Source organism: Cetorhinus maximus, chromosome 5, assembly GCF_964194155.1.
Source record: "Cetorhinus maximus chromosome 5, sCetMax3.hap1.1, whole genome shotgun sequence".
NCBI classification, from domain to species: Eukaryota; Metazoa; Chordata; class Chondrichthyes; order Lamniformes; family Cetorhinidae; genus Cetorhinus; species Cetorhinus maximus.
Window position 1 is genome coordinate 9,633,750 of NC_135883.1, and position 20,263 is coordinate 9,654,012.

The 20,263-nt window shown below is 47.7% G+C and overlaps 1 protein-coding gene across 1 annotated transcript in view; it reads left to right on the plus strand.

Moving 5' to 3' along the window:
• The first annotated feature begins 1,690 nt into the window (after positions 1–1,690).
• cimip2c (ciliary microtubule inner protein 2C) overlaps positions 1,691–20,263 on the plus strand; it is a 42,058-nt gene continuing 23,485 nt past the window's right edge. The window contains exons 1-2 of the mRNA XM_078541394.1: positions 1,691–1,764; positions 9,180–9,453. Of these exons, the coding sequence (XP_078397520.1) occupies positions 1,691–1,764; positions 9,180–9,453 (348 nt within the window). The remainder of the gene's footprint in view (positions 1,765–9,179; positions 9,454–20,263) is intronic.

Consider the following 20,263-nt stretch of genomic DNA (forward strand, 5'->3'; position numbering starts at 1 on the left):
CAGCTCCTACACATTCAAGAAGCTTGACACCATCCAGGACAAAGCAGCCCGCTTGATTGGCACCACATCCACAAGCATTCTCTCCCTCCACCACTGACACACAGTAGCAGCAGTGTGTACCATCTACAAAATACACTGCAGAAATTCACCAAGGCTCCCCAGACAGCACCTTCTAAACCCACAGCCACTACCATCCAGAAGGACAAGGACAGCAGATGGATGGGAACACCGCCACCTGCAAGTTCTCTCCAAGTCACTCCTCATCCTGACCTGGAAATATATCATCATTACTTCACTGTTGCTGGGTCAAAATCCTCGAACTCCCTCCCTGACAGCGCTGTGGGTGTACCTCCACTACATGGACTGCAGCGGTTCAAGGAGGCAGCTCACCACCACCTTCTCAAGGGCAACTAGGGGTGGGCAATAAATGCTGGCCCAGCCAGCGAAGCCCACATCCCATGAATGAATAAAAACAATTTGCAAAATTTGTATTGACAACAGACATATTGCGGGATGAATTTGCAAAGCAGTCACCATGGCAGCATTTGAGCTGTGTTTTCACTACAGCTGCTCTAAGAACTTAGCATGTGCAAAACACTGCCAGTTGTGGCCATAATCACCTCATTTTGATATCATTTTGATGAAAACATGTTCGATCACTATTTCATTTCACTGGAAATATATGAAGCAAAATAAATTGGACTCGACATCCAAGGAAGAGTCATATTCCACTTGAAAAATATCTCTCCACAGATGCTTCCAGACCCGCAGTTTTATTTTTATCCATCCGTGGGATCGGGGTGTCGCTGGCAAGGTGGGCATTCATTGCCCGCCATGCCCGATTGTCCTTGATTAGGTGGCGGTGAGCCAGTTTCTTGACTACAACTGAATGGCTTGTTGGGCCATTTCAGAGGAACAGTTCCAAGTCTACCACATTACTTTGGGTCTTGGAGTCACATATAGGACCAGCTAAAGAAAGGAGAGCAGGTTAAAGGAAGGATGTTAGTGAACCAGATGGACGGTTGCAACCACCTTGTAGTTTCATGGTCACCACTACTTTATTCCAGACAGCTGTAACTAGCTTAATTTAAATTCCCCAGCTAGTGTGGTGGAATTTGAACTCACGTCTCTGGATGACCAGTCTAATCCCATGGCCACCGTTTTGTTTTATTCATTCGTGGGCTGTGGGCTTCGCTGGCATTTATTGCCCCATGCCTAATTGTCCTTGAGAAGGCTGCTTGAATGGCTGTAGTCCATGTGGTGTTGGACACACCCGCAGTGCTGTGAGGGGAGTCAATGCTATTGCAGCGAAAGGAAACCAGGAAATGTGTGGCTATTGGAAGGGAATGAAATGTTCGAAGTGGATTGGAATCAGTATAAGGCACACTTTCTAAACTCGAGCTTGGGGGGTGGGGTGGGGGATTCTACTGGACAGTATTCAGCTCAGTGCCGGTCCCAGCTAAAAGCACAAGGCAGCCTTTGAACTGACCGCCACTCCCCGTTATAGGGGATGCGACCGGGGCAGGCGGCGTTGTTGCCTGGGTAACAGTTTGTTACACAAGGGACAGCGGCGCCTGACGGCTACAGCTCAAGAGGACACGGTGGGGTGGGTGGGGGAAAATCTTATGTGCAAGAAAAAGAAACCAGAGCAGATAAGTTTTAATTACGTCTTGTTGGACCTTGTGGAATTATGGCTTCCCGTAGTGCTGGGACACTCATAACTAACTACAATGCGACATACATCCCTCCTGCCTTAATGCCAGGGTAAGATTAATGGTGCATTGATAATGTTAGATGTCAGAATTTGTGTTAGGCTGTTAATGACTGTTCAGTGTTATTGTTCAGTCCCAGGAACCCAGTGTTGTTTGGAAACTGCACAACTTGGAGACGTGTGATTACATTTTTTTTTCCAGATTTGTTCTAAAATCTTACATTTTTTTTATTGTTCAGTTTTCCATATTAAATTCCTAAACATCTCTTGTCCAGTTCATTATCATACAGAAGCCACAGCCGCCCTGAGATTTCCGGGGCCGTTCAGTCATTCCAAAACTCGTTCCCAAAACTCATCCGGACTTGCTTTGAAATAGAGTCAAAAAGATAGTCACACAAAGGTAAAATAAATCGCCCTGCACCGTCCCTCCACATTATAAACAAATTCAGAGAGTTACTGATTCAGAATGTCTATATAAAACATACATTGATGGTGCACCACCAGGAACTGTTTAAGATTTATATTTGAAGTTGGCAGTTAGGTCATGTTAACTACATATTATAACTTTATAACATTATAACTTCCAAGGTGGAATAGATAGAGTGGACAGGGCAAAATTGTTTCCCTCGGTGGAGAATTCTAGAACCAGGGGACATAGATTCAAGATAAGTGGCAGAAGGTGTAGGGGGGACATGAGGAAGAACTTTTTTAAGCAGAGGGTAGTGGGTATCTGGAATTCGTTGCCCAAGTCGGTGGTAGAGGCAGAAACTCTAAACTCTTTTTAAAAAGTACCTGGATCTGCACCTAAAGTGCTGTAAGCTGCAGGGCTATGGGCCGGGTGCAGGAAGGTGGGATTAGAAAGGGCACCTGGGTGTCCTCGGGCTGGCATGGTCAAGATGGGCCAAATGGCCTCCTCCTGTGCTGTAACTTTTCTATGGTTCTATGTTCTCCCTTGTCACTCGTAGCCCTGGTCATATGTCTTGGTGTCCAGTGAATAATTGGCAAACTGATTAGGCAACCTAAAATGGGCTCAAAGTGTTGAATCATGGAATAGTACAGCCCAGTACAGTACAGACCATCGTGCTTGTGCCTGCTATTTTGGTGAGCAATCCAGGGCAGACCCCTTCCCTGCCTCTTTCCCTTTTTCCTGCCTTTATCAAATTCCCTTTCGATGGACATTACTAAGTTTGTTTCTACCAGCCTATCAAACAGTGCACTCCAAATCCTAACCGCACATTGCGTAAAAAGGATTTTCTTCACACCTTAAGCCTGTGCCCTTTGGTTATTGAGCCTTTGGTCATTAGTAATAGAGTAAATAAAGAAAAACCATCTAAACCCCTTTATGATTTTACACACCTGGAAGAAATTTCCTCTCAGCATTGTCAGTTCTAAGGAGAACAACCCCAGCTTGTGCAATCTATCCATGTAACTGCAATCCCTCAGCCCTGGAACCATTCCAGTAAATCTGTACCTTTGACAAAGCCTTCACATTCTTCCTAAAGTACAGTCACCAGAATTGGATACAATGGGTTAGATTTTAGGAACATCTGCCCCCCTCTCACTGGCGAGTTTGAAGGTGGGGGGACTCATAATTACACACATGGCCTTTTCACTGCCTTCCTGCCTGTCCCAGATCTGTCCCCCATTTATGGCGGGGTGGGGGGGAGGTGGTGGTAAGCATCAGGCAGCCTGCCTGCCCTTGGGCCTAATGAGGTCCTTAAGTGGCCAATTAATGACCACTTAAATGCCTAATTCCACCTTCACTGCAGTTTTACCTAATGCAGGGTGAGGTCTATGCCAGGTGGGTAGCCCGGCAGCTTTTAATACCCGGGTTGGTATCGAGCAAGGAGTGGCACCTCCCTTGGCAGTCCCCTGTGCCCACCCAAGGCCAGACACCCCCCTTTAACCCTCCACCTGGCCTCTCAAACCTGGTCTGCCACCTCCTCACCCACCTCACTGGGATCTTCCAACCAGCCCCCACTGATACTCTGGATTTACTTTGAAGTCCGGCTCCATAACCCTCTCTTGTTCGGGGCCTGCCTGTAAGCTCGTCAGTGGCCATCACTTGAACTTAGTGCTACTGGGATTCAGAGCTGCTGGCCAATCAGATTGGCCGGCAACTCTCTAAGGCAGGACTTCCTCCCCAGATAAGTGCGGAAGTTTTGACATTAGGCAATTAACGCTGCCTCCAGTGTAAAATGGCTATGGGTCAGCTAGCTTTTTGATGGACAGGATCCCAACCAACATTTTAGCTGGGGGGGATAGGAAACACGGCGCCCTGTAAAATCCAGCCCAAAATTCCAGTCGGAGCTGAACTAGTGTTTATGTAGGTTTAACATAACTTCCTGGCTTGTGTGCTTTATGCCTCTACTTAGATCCTTAACGCTTTATTAACTGCTTTGTTAACCTGTTCTACCACCATCAAAAATACGGGCAAAAACACCTTCAGATCTCCCTGTTAATGCACCACCTATAAAATTGTACCATTTCGCCTGTATTGTTCATGCATCCCCTTAAAGTTGTACCTGTTGTGAGATCACTTTAAGAGAATAGGCAAATGATTAAAGAACTAGGATGTGTGCAGCAGCAGTAGTGTGTGTGTGAGTGGTTGTAGCTGTTGCTATGGATAATGATGGTTGCTAAATTCCTAGAGTAGGTCTGTCGGTTGTGTTATCCTGTAATAGTCTTCAAATAAATCAAACCTACTTATGGTTTACCTGTCCTGTGTGTTAGTTCGGTGCATTTGCACAAAGGGGGCAGAAATGCAACATGCCGCCCAGCTTGTATTGTTTCTCCTCATTTTTGCACCTGAAATGCACCGTTTCATTTTTCTGCATTGAATTTCATCTGCCATGTGTCGGCCCATTCCACCAGCCTGTCTATGTCTTCTTGATGCCTGTTGTTATCTTCCTCACTGTTTACTGCGCTTCCAATGTTTGTACCAGCTGCAAATTTCAAATGGTGCCCTGTGTTCCCAAGTCATTAATGTAGATCAGAAGTGGCAATGGCCCAGTCGGCAAGTCCTAGAACCCTTGGGAACAGCTCTCTACCTCCCTCTGGTTTGACAAACAGCTGCTCACCACAATAGTCCGTTTTCTATCCCTTAAGCAGTTAGTTTGAAATTGAAATGTTTATCAAACATCAAAGGTATAAAGCTTGATGTGGTATTAGAGGAAACTAAAATACTAAGTAATCCACAGTTAAAATATGTGATGTTTGAGGTTCCTTACTCATTTTTGAAAATAAAGCTCCCTTATGATTCTGGTTACTGAAATGGCTTTCAGTTCCTTTTAATGTGACATCTCAATAGTGTCAGCCTGTCATTATAACCACAGTTACCATGCTGAATACTGGATACAACAAAATGCTGAATGTTCTGTCAATCACCTAATGTATCACATTAGACGGCTCTTTGAATATATCTTTTGCAACTACAGCTATTATGTAGACTGTTAAGAAGTAGAGAAGGTAAAGGGGAGATTTAACAGAGCTGTTTAAAATCGTGAAATGTTTTGATAGAGTAAATAAGGAGACACTGCTTCCAGCGACAGAAGGGTCAGCAACTAGAGGACACAGATTTAGCAAAGTGTGATGACCTGGAATGCATTGACTGGATGCAGGTTCAATAACAATTTTTTCAAAAGGGAATTGAAAAAAAAAAAGCAGGGCTATGGGGAAAGGGTAGGGAAATAAGACGAGTTGGATGGCTCTTTTGAAGAATAGTCACAAGTTATCGGGAGTCGATGGCGTAGTGGTATTGTCGCTGGACGAGTAATCCAGTAGACCCATGGTGGAATTTGAATTCAATAAAAATCTGGAATTAAAGTTCTAACGACGACCATGAAACCATTGTTGATTGTTGTAAAAACCCATCTGGTTCATTAATGTACTTTAGGGAAGGAAATCTTCTGTCCTTACCTGGTCTGGCCTATATGTGACTCTTAAATGCCTTCCGAAATGGTCAAGTCACTTGGTTATATCAAACTGCTACAAAGTCTCAAAAAAGGAATGAAACTGTTCGGACCATGGGAATTGACCTAGCCACCGGAAATGTCAATGGCAAACTCAGCCCTGTCGACCCTGCAAAGTCCCCCTTACTAGCATCTAGGGGCTAGTGCCAAAATTGGGAGGACTGTCTGACAGACTAGTCAAGCAACAGCCTGACATAGTCATCCTCACAGATTCATAGTGTCCCAGACTCTACCATGACCATCCCTGCAGAGGTGATGGCACAGTGGTATACAGTCGGGAGGGAGTTTCCCTGGGAATCCTCAACATCAACTCCAGACCCCATGAAGTGTCATGGCGCCAGGTCAAACATGGGCAAGGGAACCTCCTGCTGATTGTCACGTACCGCCCTCTCTCAGCTGATAAATCAGTGCTCTTCCATGTTGAACACCACTTGGAGGAAGCACTGAGACTGGCAAGGGTGCAGAATGTACTCTGGGTGGGGGACTTTAATGTCCATCACCAAGAGTAGCTCGGTAGCACATCACAACCGAGCTGGCCGAGTCCTAAAGGACATAGCTGCTAGACTGAGTCTGCGGCAGATGCTGAGGGAACCAACAAGAGAGAAAAACTTACTTGGCTTCATCCTCACCAACCTGCCTGCCACAGATGCATCCGTCCATGACAGGTTCAGTAGGAGTGACCACCACACAGTCATCCTGGAGGCAAAGTCCCGCCTTCACATTGAGGATACCCTCCATCGTGTTGTGTGGCACTACCACCATGCTAAATGGGTTAGATTTCGAAAAGATCTAGCAACTCAAAACTGGGCATCCATGAGGTGCTGTGGGCCATCAGCAGCAGCAGAATTGTATTCAAACACAATCTCATGAACCGGCATATCCCCCACTCTATGATTATCATCAAGCCAGGGGATCAACCCTGGTTCAATGAAGAGTGCAGGAGGGCATGCCAAGAGTAGCATCAGGCATACCTGAAAATGAGGTGTCAACCTGGTGAAGCTAATACACAGGACTGCTTGCGTGACAAACAGCATAAGCAGCAAGTGATAGACAGAGCTTAGCGATCCCACAACCAACGGATCAAATCTAAGTTCTGCAGTCCTGCCACACCCAGTCATGAATGGTGGTGGACAATTAAACAACTCACTGGAGGAGAAGGCTCCACAAATATCCCCATCCTCAATGGTGGTGGAGCCCAGCACATCAGTGCAAAAGATAAGGCTGAAGAATTTGCTACAATCTTCAGCCAGAATTGCCGAGTGGATGATCCATCTCGGCCTCCTCCGGAGGTCCCCAGCATCACAGATGCCAGTCTTCAGCCAGTTCCAATTCACTCCACCCGATATCAAGCAATGGCTGAAGGCACTGGATACTGCAAAGTCAGGAGTGTGAAGGAATACTCCCCACTTGCCTGGATGAGTGCAGCTCCTACAACACTCAAGAAGCTTGACACCATCCAGGGCAAAGCAGCCTGCTTGATTGGCACCCCATCCACAAACATTCACTCCCTCCACCACTGATGCACAGTAGCAGCAGTGTGTACCATCTACAAGATGCACTGCAGGAATTCACCAAGGCTCCTTAGACAGCACCTTCCAAACCCATGAACACTATCATCCAGGCGGACAAGGGCAGCAGATGGATGGGAGCACCACCACCTGGAAGTTCCCCTCCAAGTCACACACCATCCTGACTTGGAAATATATCGCAGTTCCTTCACTGTCATTGGGTCAAAATCCTGGAACTCCTGATCAGCCAGATTCCTCACTGGGACCACAAAATTTGCATGTCCAATTGTTACCAATTTGCCAACCAGTAGAGACAAACTTTTGCTATTTACCCCATCAACGCATTCAGATTTTATAAAACCTCTATTAGAACACTCTTTCAACTCCTGGTGAAAAATCATCCAATTTTGTGAGCCTTTATTCAAAACTGCAATTTTCACCCCTGTTATCAGTCTTGTGAAGTTTCACAACACTTTCTCCAATGGCTGGAATATTCCTCGTTATTCTGGGATACTTAGCATTAAGAGGACTTCTTCAATTTCTTATTTTAATACAGTTCCCTCTTCCGCATTTTCTTTAAGGGTTTCTATCATCCCGATTTCATCATCTCTTTTTTGAAAACTGAAGCAAAATGCATAATATTAATCTTCATTTATTCCCTCATTAAATACAACGGCAATGGTCACTTCTAACTGGTCCCTCTACTGGTTTTACTGACCGTTTACGTATGTTGAGAGTGAGGTGGAAAAGTTGGATACACATTGTATTACATCATTAGCACCAGAGGGATATTTTGTGTTCAACCCTCCACAAACGTTTAGTCCTTTGAAAGGTGGAGAATGCAGGGAGCTCAGGCTATCGGTGTAAACCATGGCTGTTGTGAGGATTGGATGTTAATCCACTTTCTCAGTCTAATATTAAAGTCTATTTCTCTTGACTATTGCCAAAGGGAATTTCCAGTCCATCAACCTGTCTATTTTTTCTGCAACCAGGTAGAACACCAAGGAAAAGGTGTTAGTACTATAAGTGTTTCACGATGCTGAAAAACCAATCTGTTTTTTCTCAAGTGGCAATGCTGTGGAAGATTTTATCTGATGCCTGTGAAATACTCCAGGAGAAATGGCACCTAACCTGAAAGCCTGGACTTTGACTAATATTTTATTGTTATTGTTGAGGGGGCACAACTCAACAATTATTATAATAACCAGGCAGCCCATCCCTCCAGCAGAGGGAGGCACCATTGTGGGGAGCCAGAGAGACCTTCAGGATCATTATAGTTGTGGCTAAGAGTTGCGAACCCAGAGGAAATAAAATAAAGCAAACACAGGAGACATTGAATGAAGAACATTGAATAAGCCCAGCCACAGACAGGCAGGGTGGATAAAACAGATGCTATAAACCTCCTCTGGTATACCAGACCTAAATACCATGAGTAGAGCAAAAAGCTGGGGTGGTACCTCACCTATGTGCTGTGTGAAGCAGAATTGTTGCAGTAGGTGTGAAAACTAACAGTAATTGTGTTTCTCGAAATATTGAGATTAATAGGTAATTTACAAATGATCATACCTCACTCCACAACTGAGTCTCAGACCATACAATAATAAACTACACAATGCTGACTGAGCCAATCTTGTCCTTTGCCAGCTCTCCAGGAGAGTGCACAAATGCTTAATTCCCTAAACACAGGCTGCGATGCTGGCTGTAAAAAGCCCCATTGACCAATGGCTTCCTGCCTAAATTCTGCAAGCTGCTGCCCAACAGCTGATTCTTCTTCTAAAGCTTCTCCACTACATACAGGGAAGAGTAGTATGCCATTCTACAACTTTTGAAACCTCAGCTTGACAATGTGAATGTAATGGAATATCTGACCAGATCACCATTTTATTATTACCGTTTAATCATTGAAGAATCATTGAGACAGCATACTATCAGTGAGATGTTTTGTGGGCTGAATTAAACTCTTGTTACTTTTTATATTCTTGTTTCCAGGTACCGTGGCTATGTCCCTACTGTAAATTTTACATATGGTGATACCTACGGAAACACCACCAGGAAGTACTTCCAAGATTTCCGCCTGTCAGCTCTGAATACGAGTCAGAGTCCTTATAGTAAAGGAGGGCAATTCCCAACCATTTATTCCAACGATCCCTCTCTTGTAATAACAGATAGGTCCCACAACCGGAATAGATGGCTATATGCTCCACAATGGTCCAGATATGACATGGATTTTGACAGGAATGAAGAACTGAAAAAGTTTGACAAGGTAAGGCCAAGATTTTTTTAACCGGAGGTGATTGGAGCCCACGTTCTTGGTGGTTTCACATTGTCCCTTGCCATACAAAGCAGACGCTATCTGATATTCTACTACAGGCTTATAGCTGGGCAATATTTGAAAGTTTTGGAATGGATGGCCATTGTCTTCAGAGCTCAGAATCATGGGGCTCAATTCAGCTGTTTGAACAGTGTGTGAAATTTCGAGCTTACAAAGGAGCCATGGACCAGCCAGTTCCTTGCCAACAACAAACAATTTTAAATTCAAGATCAAAAACTCTGCAGGTGATACAGTTGGCATCATAAGGATCTTTTACAGTTTGCATTGCGCAGTTTTCAATTCTCCTGCAGCTGATAAAGTGGCCTCACATTGTTGATCAATGGGCAGAATTTTCTGGATGATGTGCAGGTGGCGGGCCCCACACGTCAGCGCTTAAAATGGTGGGCGCTGATGTCGGGCGAGCGTCCCGATGTCACCGCGTGGCCATCGCGATATTTAGTTGGGCGGGCGCGCGATGAAGTGCGATGTGTGCCCGCCATTAATTAAAGGGCTAGTTAAGGCCCTTAACTCGGCAATCGACGCCGATTTTGAGGCGCTCGTGTGATCTTCGGCTCGGCGCACGGGCACAATGTGCAGGTGGGTAAGTGACTTTTTAATAAAACTCATCCACAGACGAGATATGTGGGCTCAGTGGGGTTGTCAATGTTTTATCTGAAGTATTTAATGCAGAAAGTGTTTTAAACTTGCCTGTGTGATTGTTAACAGTTCAGATCAATTTCCAACAGCTTTCTCTGTACTTTGAAGCTTCAGCTCAGCACTCTGCAGTCAGGAATCTTTATCGGGCCTGCAGCTTTCCAGAGGCCTCCATTTAGCCTGGGCATGGGTTCTGACATCTCCACTGGAGGCAGCTCCTCTGAGGAGGAAGGGAGGGATAGAATGAGGAGGAGGCCAGGACGGGACCTCCAGGGGAGCCACCTTTGGGAGGACAGGCGCAGGCACAAGGGGCGCTGGGCCGAGAGGTAGTTCAAGATGGAAGGGGCCGCAGAAGATGCCACTATCCTGCTGCCAGGGTTTACAGGCGGCGAAGCAGCTACCTCAGTATGTCTGAGGTGCGGTGCCGAAGGAGTCTCTGACTGTCAAGGGAAACAGTCAACTGTATCTGTCAGATGATAGGCCCTGAGATCTCTCCTAACTGTGTGGGTGGACACCCCATGCCAACAGCTCTGAAGGTCACAGTTGCCCTCCATTTCTATGCATCTGGATCCTTCCAGGGCTCAGTGGGTGATCTTTGTGGTGTCTCCCAATCAGCTGTCCACACTTGTGTCAAGCAGGTTATAGACGCTCTGTTCAGACGTGCATTGACCTTCATCCGCTACCGCTGGGACCAGGCCAGCCAGACACAGTGAGCCAGAGGCTTCGCGGCCATTGCTGGCTTCCCCCGTGTCCAGGGTGCTATAGATTGTACACATGTGGCCATCAAGGCGCCAGCAGGTGAGTCTGGTGCCATCGTCAACAGGAAGGGCTTCCACTCCATGAACGTGCAGATAGTGTGTGACCACAGGATGCTGATTCTACAAGTCTGTGCAAGGTACCCAGGCAGCTCCCACGATGCCTACATCCTCAGACACTCCCAGGTGCCTGGGCTCTTCAGTGCTCCAGCCCGGCTGGATGGATGGCTGCTGGGTGACAAGGGCTATCCCCCCAGAAGGTGGCTCATGCCACCTCTCCGCCATCCAAGAACAGAGGCTGAGCAGCGGTGCAATAGGAGCCACGTCTCCACAAGGGCTGTGGGGGAGAGAGCCATCGGTCTTCTCAAGATGCGCTTCCGATGCCTGGACCGCTCAGGGGGCGCACTCCAGTACCCCCCAGATCGTGTGTCAGTGATAGTGGTTGCATGCTGCGCTCTCCACAATCTTGCGTTGGAAAGGGGGGATGCAGTTGACGATGAAGACGTTGACACAGTGGATGTGGCTGTACACGATGAATCTAGCACTGATTCTGAGGATGAGGAAGCAGAGGGGAATGATGAGTGGCTGAACATTGACCCAGCACTACACCAAGGAGGCAGGGACACCTGGGGGACTTTCATCCAATGAACCTTCAGCTAGCTCCACACAAATGGATCTGCAGGACCAGCATTGCCTGGTGTTTCCATACACGGCACTTAGGTGCTACATCTTCCACTTCATCAGCTGTAACTAAGGGCTGAGCACAGAAACATCAATGTCCACTCAAACACTCATGATATGTCTGTGAAACAGACAAATGCAGCACAAAGGAGACACCCTCAGCCATGGTCACAAATGTGGACTTTATTCCCGTCCATCAGATGGTGTCACCAAAAACTAACCAAAACGTTGCTCTGACGTTCACAAAAATAAATTCCCTAATCACACAAAATCACCAGTGACAAACCCGTCAAGTGCCTAACGTGCCTTATGCTCACGTTTTCGGGTGCTACGTCTTGGTGTCGCCCCATCGCTCGGAGTGGCTTGTGAGACAGCCTGCTCACTCTGCTGTCCTGTTGGCCTCGATGACCTTGGTGGCCGTCCTCTGGTCCGTGGAGCCTGTGCTGGCCCCGCCTGGGAGAGAGCGGCCAGTTCCAGAACTGGCATCTCCCCAGTTGTCACAACCTCATCGGATACAACGGTCACTGGCAGAGGGGTGGAGGAGCTGCTGCCCTCATCTGGAGCGCCCTGAGAGGAGCTCGCAGAGACAACAGGCAGCTGCTGCGCTGACATGAGGTCACATTGGACTTCCCTGCTCGCCGCAGATAGATGAGCACCAAGCGGCAACACTTGGTGCCCAGAACATCTCCCACATTGCGAATGACCACCTGTGGCCATTAGCGCTGTGAGGGTTTGCAGGTCCGAGCGTAACCCAATCAGATGCTGATCAATCTGATTGAAGCCCCTCTCCATGAGAGTTGCCAGTCTCTCAATGGAGGAAGCCTGGAGCTCTGCCCTGAGGTTCACACCATCACTGACACTCTGCCTGGATTCCTCCACCACAGAGACCAAGTGAAGCACACCCTCATGCAACCCTGCCAGATGCTCCCGCGCACCCTGCCACTTGTCCTGCAGCTGCTGCATTGGTGACATCTCCAGAGGCACATCATCACTGCCCAACTCAGCATGTGCCAGGTCCCCTGCAGTCCTCCGGCTGCTGGCGCCATCGGCACTCTCTGTCCATGCCATCTCCTCCAGCGATTGTGAAGTGCCCTCTCCACTGTGCCCCGGGACACTAGCTGACGTTATATTCCCCACCGATGTGGTAGTCGCTGCGCTGGTGCCTGGCTCACTGAAATGATGTGACGCTCGTGCCAATTGATGCCCCTCAGGTGTGGAAGGGGGACTCTGAATGTCCTCCTGGCGGCCATGCGATGGTGATGCTGAAATTAACAACAAGGACAGTGCATCAGTTAGCGTTCAGTCAGTAACACAATTCATCCCTTCCCCCCCAGGCTCATAATGCGCTCAAACTTCAAGAGCCTAAGGAGACCAACATGGTGGGGTGGTAAATAGTCAACAGGAGGCCCAAACATTACACGCGCAGACAGACAGGCTGGTCAGATGGCCTATGGAATGCCACATGGAATGTTATATGGATAAGTGTGAGGTTATGCACTTGGACAAGACAAACAAGGTACAGGAATACACGAGAAATGGTAGGACCGTGGAAAGTAAGGACGATTACAGGGACCTTGCTGGGCAGACCCGTTAAGGTAGCAGAACAGGAACATAAGGCGTTTAACAAGGTCAAAGCCAGACTTGCTTTTATTAGCCAAGGAATAGAACGTAGGGAAAGGGAGGTCTTGTTGCAAGTGCAGGAAACGCTGTTGAGGCCACATCTACACTTCTGCGTTCAGTTGTGACCCGCACTTCATGGGAGGGATGGCATTGGAGTGGAGAGAGTGCAGAGGTTCCTGACCTGGATGCATGCTGGCCTAGGGAGTTGGAGTGATGAGGGAACATTGCAAACACTTGCAACATTTACCGTGGAGCACAGGAGATTGACAGGTCACATTATTGACCTTCATCCCGTTATGAGGGGTATAGAACGGGTGGACAGAAGGCAACATTTCCCCTTGGCACAGGGATGACTAAGGTGGTGGCATTTATTTAAGTTGAGTGCCATGAGGTTGACAGGTGAGGTCCTGAGCACCTTTTGGACAGAGTAATGTGGGAGGCACTGGCTGAAAGGGTGGTGGAGATACAAACCCTCCTTAGATGCAATAAGTATTTGGATGTGCAGCAGCGATGCCATGGCATGTTAGGCCATGGGGAGAGTGGTCAGAAATGGGATAAGGTGACTTTGGAAGGTGCTAGAGACGCGCATCCTCAAGGGGCTGAGGGACCTTTGTGTATGACCCACACGTCTGACTGTATCAGTCTGTGAATGAGCAGTGTTGCTGCATTAATGATTGCAGCAATCATCAGTGCTTTGGATGGTGGGAAGACAGAGTGGATGGGACTGTGGGTCTCAAATACCTGCACCGCAGCCTCACCGACACCTGCCGACCTGGCCACTTGGCTTCTTCCCAGCTCCAGGGCCTGTTCTTCAAAGTGGGTCAGTGTGTGCAGCATGGCCTGGCCACCACCAGTGTGCAACCACTCTTGGATGTTGTGTTCTGTTTTTGCCTGCAGAACAGAGAAGGGGATTTATTGGGGCTGATCACTCATGTACCCTGCATGCGCACGCCGCACCCCAGCCACAGTGGCCCATCTGAGGCCTCCAGTGGCTCCTGTCCACACTACTGGTGATCAGTCCCCAGAAGATAGTACAGATGCTCTCAACCCCCTCCCCCAACACCCACCTTGGACACATTCGGCCTCCATCACTTTGAATAACACACGGGTCTTATCTCCCACGGCAAGGAGGCACAACTAGGTGTGGCGCCGAGGCCAGCAGATGGCTCTTGGCCACGACACCTTGAGGCTCCCCTTCCACCATATCATCACCATCAATAAGACATGTGTTGGAGTTCTGAGTATGTGTCTAGCTGCCTCCCCTGCAGGTTGCCCCCAGACTACTCAAATGCGACAAACACCAACATATGCTGCGGGGAGAACCCATCTTCTCCTCAACCACTAAGGCTGATGTAAGCATGGTCACTATCTGTTTGCCTACCCAGCGTGAGCCAAATGCCCAACATTGGTCAATGCAGTAACGACACTAAGACGTGGGGGGGGCGCCCGTGGGGGAGGGGGGGGCTCAAAGGCTAAGGCTGCCTGCTGGGTAAAATGGCCAAGGCCAACATGATCCTCACCCTTCCAGAGCGCAACGAATCATTGAAGTGCTTGTGGCCCTGGGTCCATGATCGCCGCACAGCATCATGGGAGCTGACCATCTCCGCCACCTCCTGCCAGGCCCACTTCATTACATGGGGGGCCCTCCTCCTCCCATCCTGGGGAAACAGGACCTCTCGTCGTGCTGCCACCTCCTCGAGAAGGGCAGCAAGGCAGGCGTCAGAGAAGCGAGGGGCACATTGGCCCCCCCACTGGCCTACCCTGCAGCCTGCCCTCCTCCTCTGGCCTACCCTCCTCCTCTGGCCTGCCCTCCTCCTCTGGCCTGCCCTCCTCCTCTGGCCTGCCCTCCTCCCCTGGCCTGCCCTCCTCCCCTGGCCTGCCCTCCTCCTCTGGCCTGCCCTCCTCCCCTGGCCTCCCTCCTCCTCTGGCCTACCCTCCTCCTCTGGCCTGCCCTCCTCCTCTGGCCTGCCCTCCACTGGAACCCGCTGTGCAGACCCCCTGCACCTGTCTCTGGCCACGGCGATCAGCCTAAAGGAGGCTGCCTGGCCTTTCTTTATACAGACTGTCGCTTCCCCATTGAAACCGGCGGTCTGTACACACCCGCTGCAATTTTTAAAATCCCGCTCACCACGGGAGTGTGAAATGCACTAGGCGGGCCTTAATTGGGCCCGCCCGCACAACATGGCGGCGCGGCCCGCGATTGGGCCAGCTCCGCCCGCCCGACGAAGGGAAAATTCAGCCCAATCTTCCTGGTTTCGTTGCCCAGTTTCAGAAATGCCAACCTCGCCACCTGATAAATCAAGAGACAAACTGTTAAAAAAAAAACTGAGTTCGTATAAAAATCATGAGTTGCTTTTTTTTCATCAAACCTCATAGCAATGCATAGACTGACAGTTGGTGCATAAACCTCACTGGTGGCTTATGTAACCTCTAACAGGTCAGAGCACTTTACAAAAACGATGGGCAGCATTTCACCCACGTCGGGCAGGCTTGGCAGGAGCGGGCGGCGGGGGGGCCAATGAAGGCCCCGCCCAGCGTGATACGCGAGCTTTAGTGCTCAGCGCTACCTGTGCAGGTGGAGGGGAGAGTGCGAGCGAGGTGAGCGCAAACTTCACCCACGTGTGTGAGCGCCGTTTGCAAATCTCTCTGAGGCGCAAAGCTGGACAGATTTTAAAAAAAAGGTTTTATAAACGTAATAAAACAAGTCCCCCTCACACGACTCTGTCACATGAGCAGGGACATGTTATTAATGAAAAATCAAAGTTTTTATTTTATTCTTATTTGCTTTCGGAAACCTCATCCCGCCCGTGGCTGAGGTTTCCAATGAAGTGCAAAGGCCGCTTGGCCTTTTCGCCTGCCCCCCCCACCCCCCAACCGTAAGTTTGGACGGGCAGTGCAAAGTGTCTTTTAATCAACTTTTTGTTGACCTTAATTGGCCTTTTAATCGTTGGCGGGCGCGCTGCTGACTCCAGCACGTGTCCGCTGACCGAAATATCGTGCGAGTGCGCGGTAACGTTGGGACGCTCGCCCGACGTGTCACTTTACGCTTGGTTGGGGCTGGCGAGTGCCCGCCCAACTTGCTAAAAATCGTACCCTATGTTACTGCGGCTGAAAATGCTTCACAAAAAAACTTTTACAAAATCCTACCTGTTATCAGTTGTGCATTTTGTCTCAACTGACAGAGGATCTTTTTTCTTTATCAGCCTAATATTTCGGGCTTGTGGAGTTGAATGAGACAAGTTTCTGGGGGCTATTCTATTTTGATTGACAGTTCTGTAGCCAAAAACACTTCCTAAAACTGGATATGATATGTTTTTGCTAGATTACCAAATCTCTTCTCACAGTACTGCTACAGGCTTATTAACGCCCTCTAGGGAAGGGAACCATCCCTGTCTCCCCTACAAGTGACTCCAGTCTCCAATTCAACACTACATGGTTGATTCTTATGGTCATTAGGACAGCTAGGTCTGGAGAATAAATACTGACAAAAATAATTTACTCATTAATACTACTGCTTTGTGATAGAGTTTTTTTGCAATTAAGCAGCATGTGTGAAATGTAAAGCCAAAGGAGATGGCAGACAATGTTCAGTACCAAGCAAGTTATTTTTTTCCCAGTAACTTTTCCTTATTTCGGCCCAGAATGGAAATACTTTCTTTGTTGCTACTGTTATTACTTAATTAAACTTGGTGAGTTTCTCTAACTGAATACATGTTAAAACAATACTAAGAACAATGTACTTTGATATACACATTTCAGAAATGCAATGAATGATTTTAACAAATGTTTGAAAATGTCAAGAGTACTATGTAATATTTACATCACAGGATCTTGGTTGCCATTATTAACTGGAATTGATTAGAGCTCATAGTGTCCTCTCAACATTCCAGTGTTGAAATTCCTGTCCTTGGTTTCAAATCAGTTCATGTCCCATTGGCCCCGCCCTACCCTGGTGATTCTGAACACACCTTCTGACCCTCTTAGCAATTTCTCATTCCTTGCCTTCTCTGTTCTATCACCAGTAGTTGCTTGTTTAATCCCCTGGAAATCTCTACCCTGTTCCTTCCTCCTTGCTACAACCAGTCCTACTGTAAGAAACCTGCTCAAAAGCCTCCTCCTCCAGTGTACTTTTGGAGCCCTCAATGTAATTTATCTATTACTTTCCCAATGCCCCACATGCTGTGGCGCTCCCTATCCTTTTCCTTCTGCTTGTAATGCATTCTGGTCGCTAACTAAATAAGGCTCCATTGAAAATTCTAGGTCAAACGCTGCACAATATTTTTGATGTAACCCACAACTCCAGAATGAAAACAAATCACCTCAGCGCACTGAGAAGACCCTCCCCGGCTACCCAAACTGAGTAACGCATGCGCTTGATGGAGAGAATCAAGTCGTTGCTGAGATCAGGGCCGGAAGTGGTGGTCTCTTGGCAGATGGGCCAGGCTGTACAGGTTTGGGTTGGCTTGCCAGTTTCAGCAGCTTCAGGCCCTGATGGTGCAGTGGGGACCATTAGCCGTGGTGCTATTAGTTTATATGTAGCCATTAGCATGATCCATTGGGAGGAGGAGGAAGGTGTAGCAGCCTGCGAAAGGCACACCTACAAGAATGTCTGCAAAAAAAAAAGCCCTGAGATTTCAGAGGTCCTATTGCGAGCTCGTGAGTGAGACTTAATTTTACTTAGAAACCACATCTCTCCCAATAGATTTGCGAGAGCTGGAATGTCTGCAGTTATCTGCACAGAGCTGAAATCACTTTGCATTGCCACACAAGGTGAAGCAAATGGGATGCAACACTTACTGCTGTGTCAAAACATGTGGGTCAGTGGAGCGAACTGGCCTGATAGCGAATGGATCTCCTGTTTTCACCACATTGGATTTTCATTTCATTAACTTCAACAGAAAAGAAGATGGGCTGTGTTGAAAAACTGGCAGCCCATTCATCATGAGCCTACTGGTACAGTCCAATTTCATGCCTGGTTTAACTAGCACTACCCACATAACTGTTGGCAGAATATGGGTATTAGCTGTAAGGCAGAAGCAACACCATATTTACTATCGTGAAAAACACACCTCAGCCTAGATTTTTCAATCATCACCACCAGAAAAATGACAATTTGGGCATAACCGATTGAAATGCAGGTGGAACAGTCAGATTGGTTTTCCGTCAATTTTGAGACCCATGCAATTTCCTTCTGGCCCCTTGGGAGTTTTTCGGTTTCAATATGTAAATGAGTCTTGATTGGCAGGTTACCATCCTTCAGACAGTTTCCTTGGAATTATGTTGAATTATCACTGATTCATCCACCCACGTACATACATTGGATCTATGGTTGCTAGGCTGTTGAGTGAATTGCTTTTAAGGAGCCCTGCATGAACACTGCGAGGGTTATCTATACCTTCATTTTTTTTTTCCTGTTTTATCTTTTAACTCCGAAAAGTCCTTGTAAGATATTGTCACCTCGCAAATCCATGCCTATCTTTCCCGGAGCTCCGTGTTCGAATCTCTCCAGTCAAACTTCTGTCTCTGCACAGTACTGAAATGGCTCTTATCAAAGTCAAAAATGACATACGATTGTGATAAAGGTGAACTATCCCACCTCAACCAATCTGCAGCCTTTGACAAAGTTGACCACACCATCCTCCTCTAACACTTCTCCACTGTCATCCAGCTGGTTGGGACTGCTCTTAGCAGGTTCCATTTTAATCTATCTAATCATTGCCAGAAAATCTCATGCAATGGTTCCTCTTCCTTCTTCTGCACCATTACCACTATTGTCCCCACAAGGGTCAATCCTTGGCACTTCCTATTTCTCAGCGATGTACTGCCCCTTGATGCCATCACCCAAAAGCACAGTATTAGTTTTCATGTATGTTGACAACTCCCAGCAGTACATTATCACCACCTCTCTCAATTCCTCCACTGTTCCTAGATTATCAGGTTGCTCATCTGATACCCAGTACCGGATGAACAGAAATTTCCTCCAATTCAATATTGGAAAGACTAAAGCCATTGTTTTCAGTCCCCGCTTCAAACTCCATACCCTGGCTACCAATCCCACCCCTCCCTCTGGCATCAGTCTGAGACAAAACCAAAACAAAAATACCCGGAAAAACTCAGCAGGTCTGACAGCATCTGCGGAGAGGAATACAGTTGATGTTTCGAGTCTGAATGACTCTTCATCAGAACTAAGGAAATAGAGAAATGAGGTGAAGTATAAGCTGGTAGAGGGGGGTGGGACAGGTAGAGTTGGATAGGGGGCCAATGATAGGTGGAGGCAAAGAAGAGATTGCCAAAGATGTCATAGACAAAAGGACAAAGGGGTGTTAACGGTGGTGATATTATCTAAGGAATGTGCTAATGGGGACTTCAAGGGTAGCAAGCAGGACAAGCTAGTGGCAGATGGCCCTAGTGGGGGTGGGGTGGGGGGAAGGGATCAAAATGGGCTGAAAGGTGAAGATAAAACAATAGATCGAAATAAATTTAAAAATAGGTGGGAAAAGAAAAATGTTTTTTTTTAAATTATAAATTATTGGAAAAAAGGGGGATCGGAAAGAGGGTGGGGATGGAGGAGAGAGTTCATGATCTGAAATTGTTGAACTCAATATTAAGTCCGGAAGGCTGTAAAGTGCCTAGTCGGAAGATGAGGTGCTGTTCCTCCAGTTTGCGTTGAGCTTCACTGGAACATTGCAGCAGGCCAAGGACGGACATGTGGGCATGAGAGCAGGGTGGAGTGTTGAAATGGCAAGCGACAGGGAGGTCTGGGTCATGCTTGCGGACAGACCGAAGGTGTTCTGCAAGGCGGTCACCCAGTCTGCGTTTGGTCTCTCCAGTGCAGAGGAGACTGCACCACTAAACCATTCTGTTTGCAACGTTGGTGACCCCAAGATGAACTTTTGGCCATCTATTCGCACCATCACTAAGACTGCCTATTTCCACCCACGTGACATTACCTTGCCTTGTCTCAACTCATCTGCTGCTGAAACCCCATTCATATCTTTGTTATCTCTAAATTTGACTATTCCTGTGCACTCCTGGCTGCTCTTCCACATTCT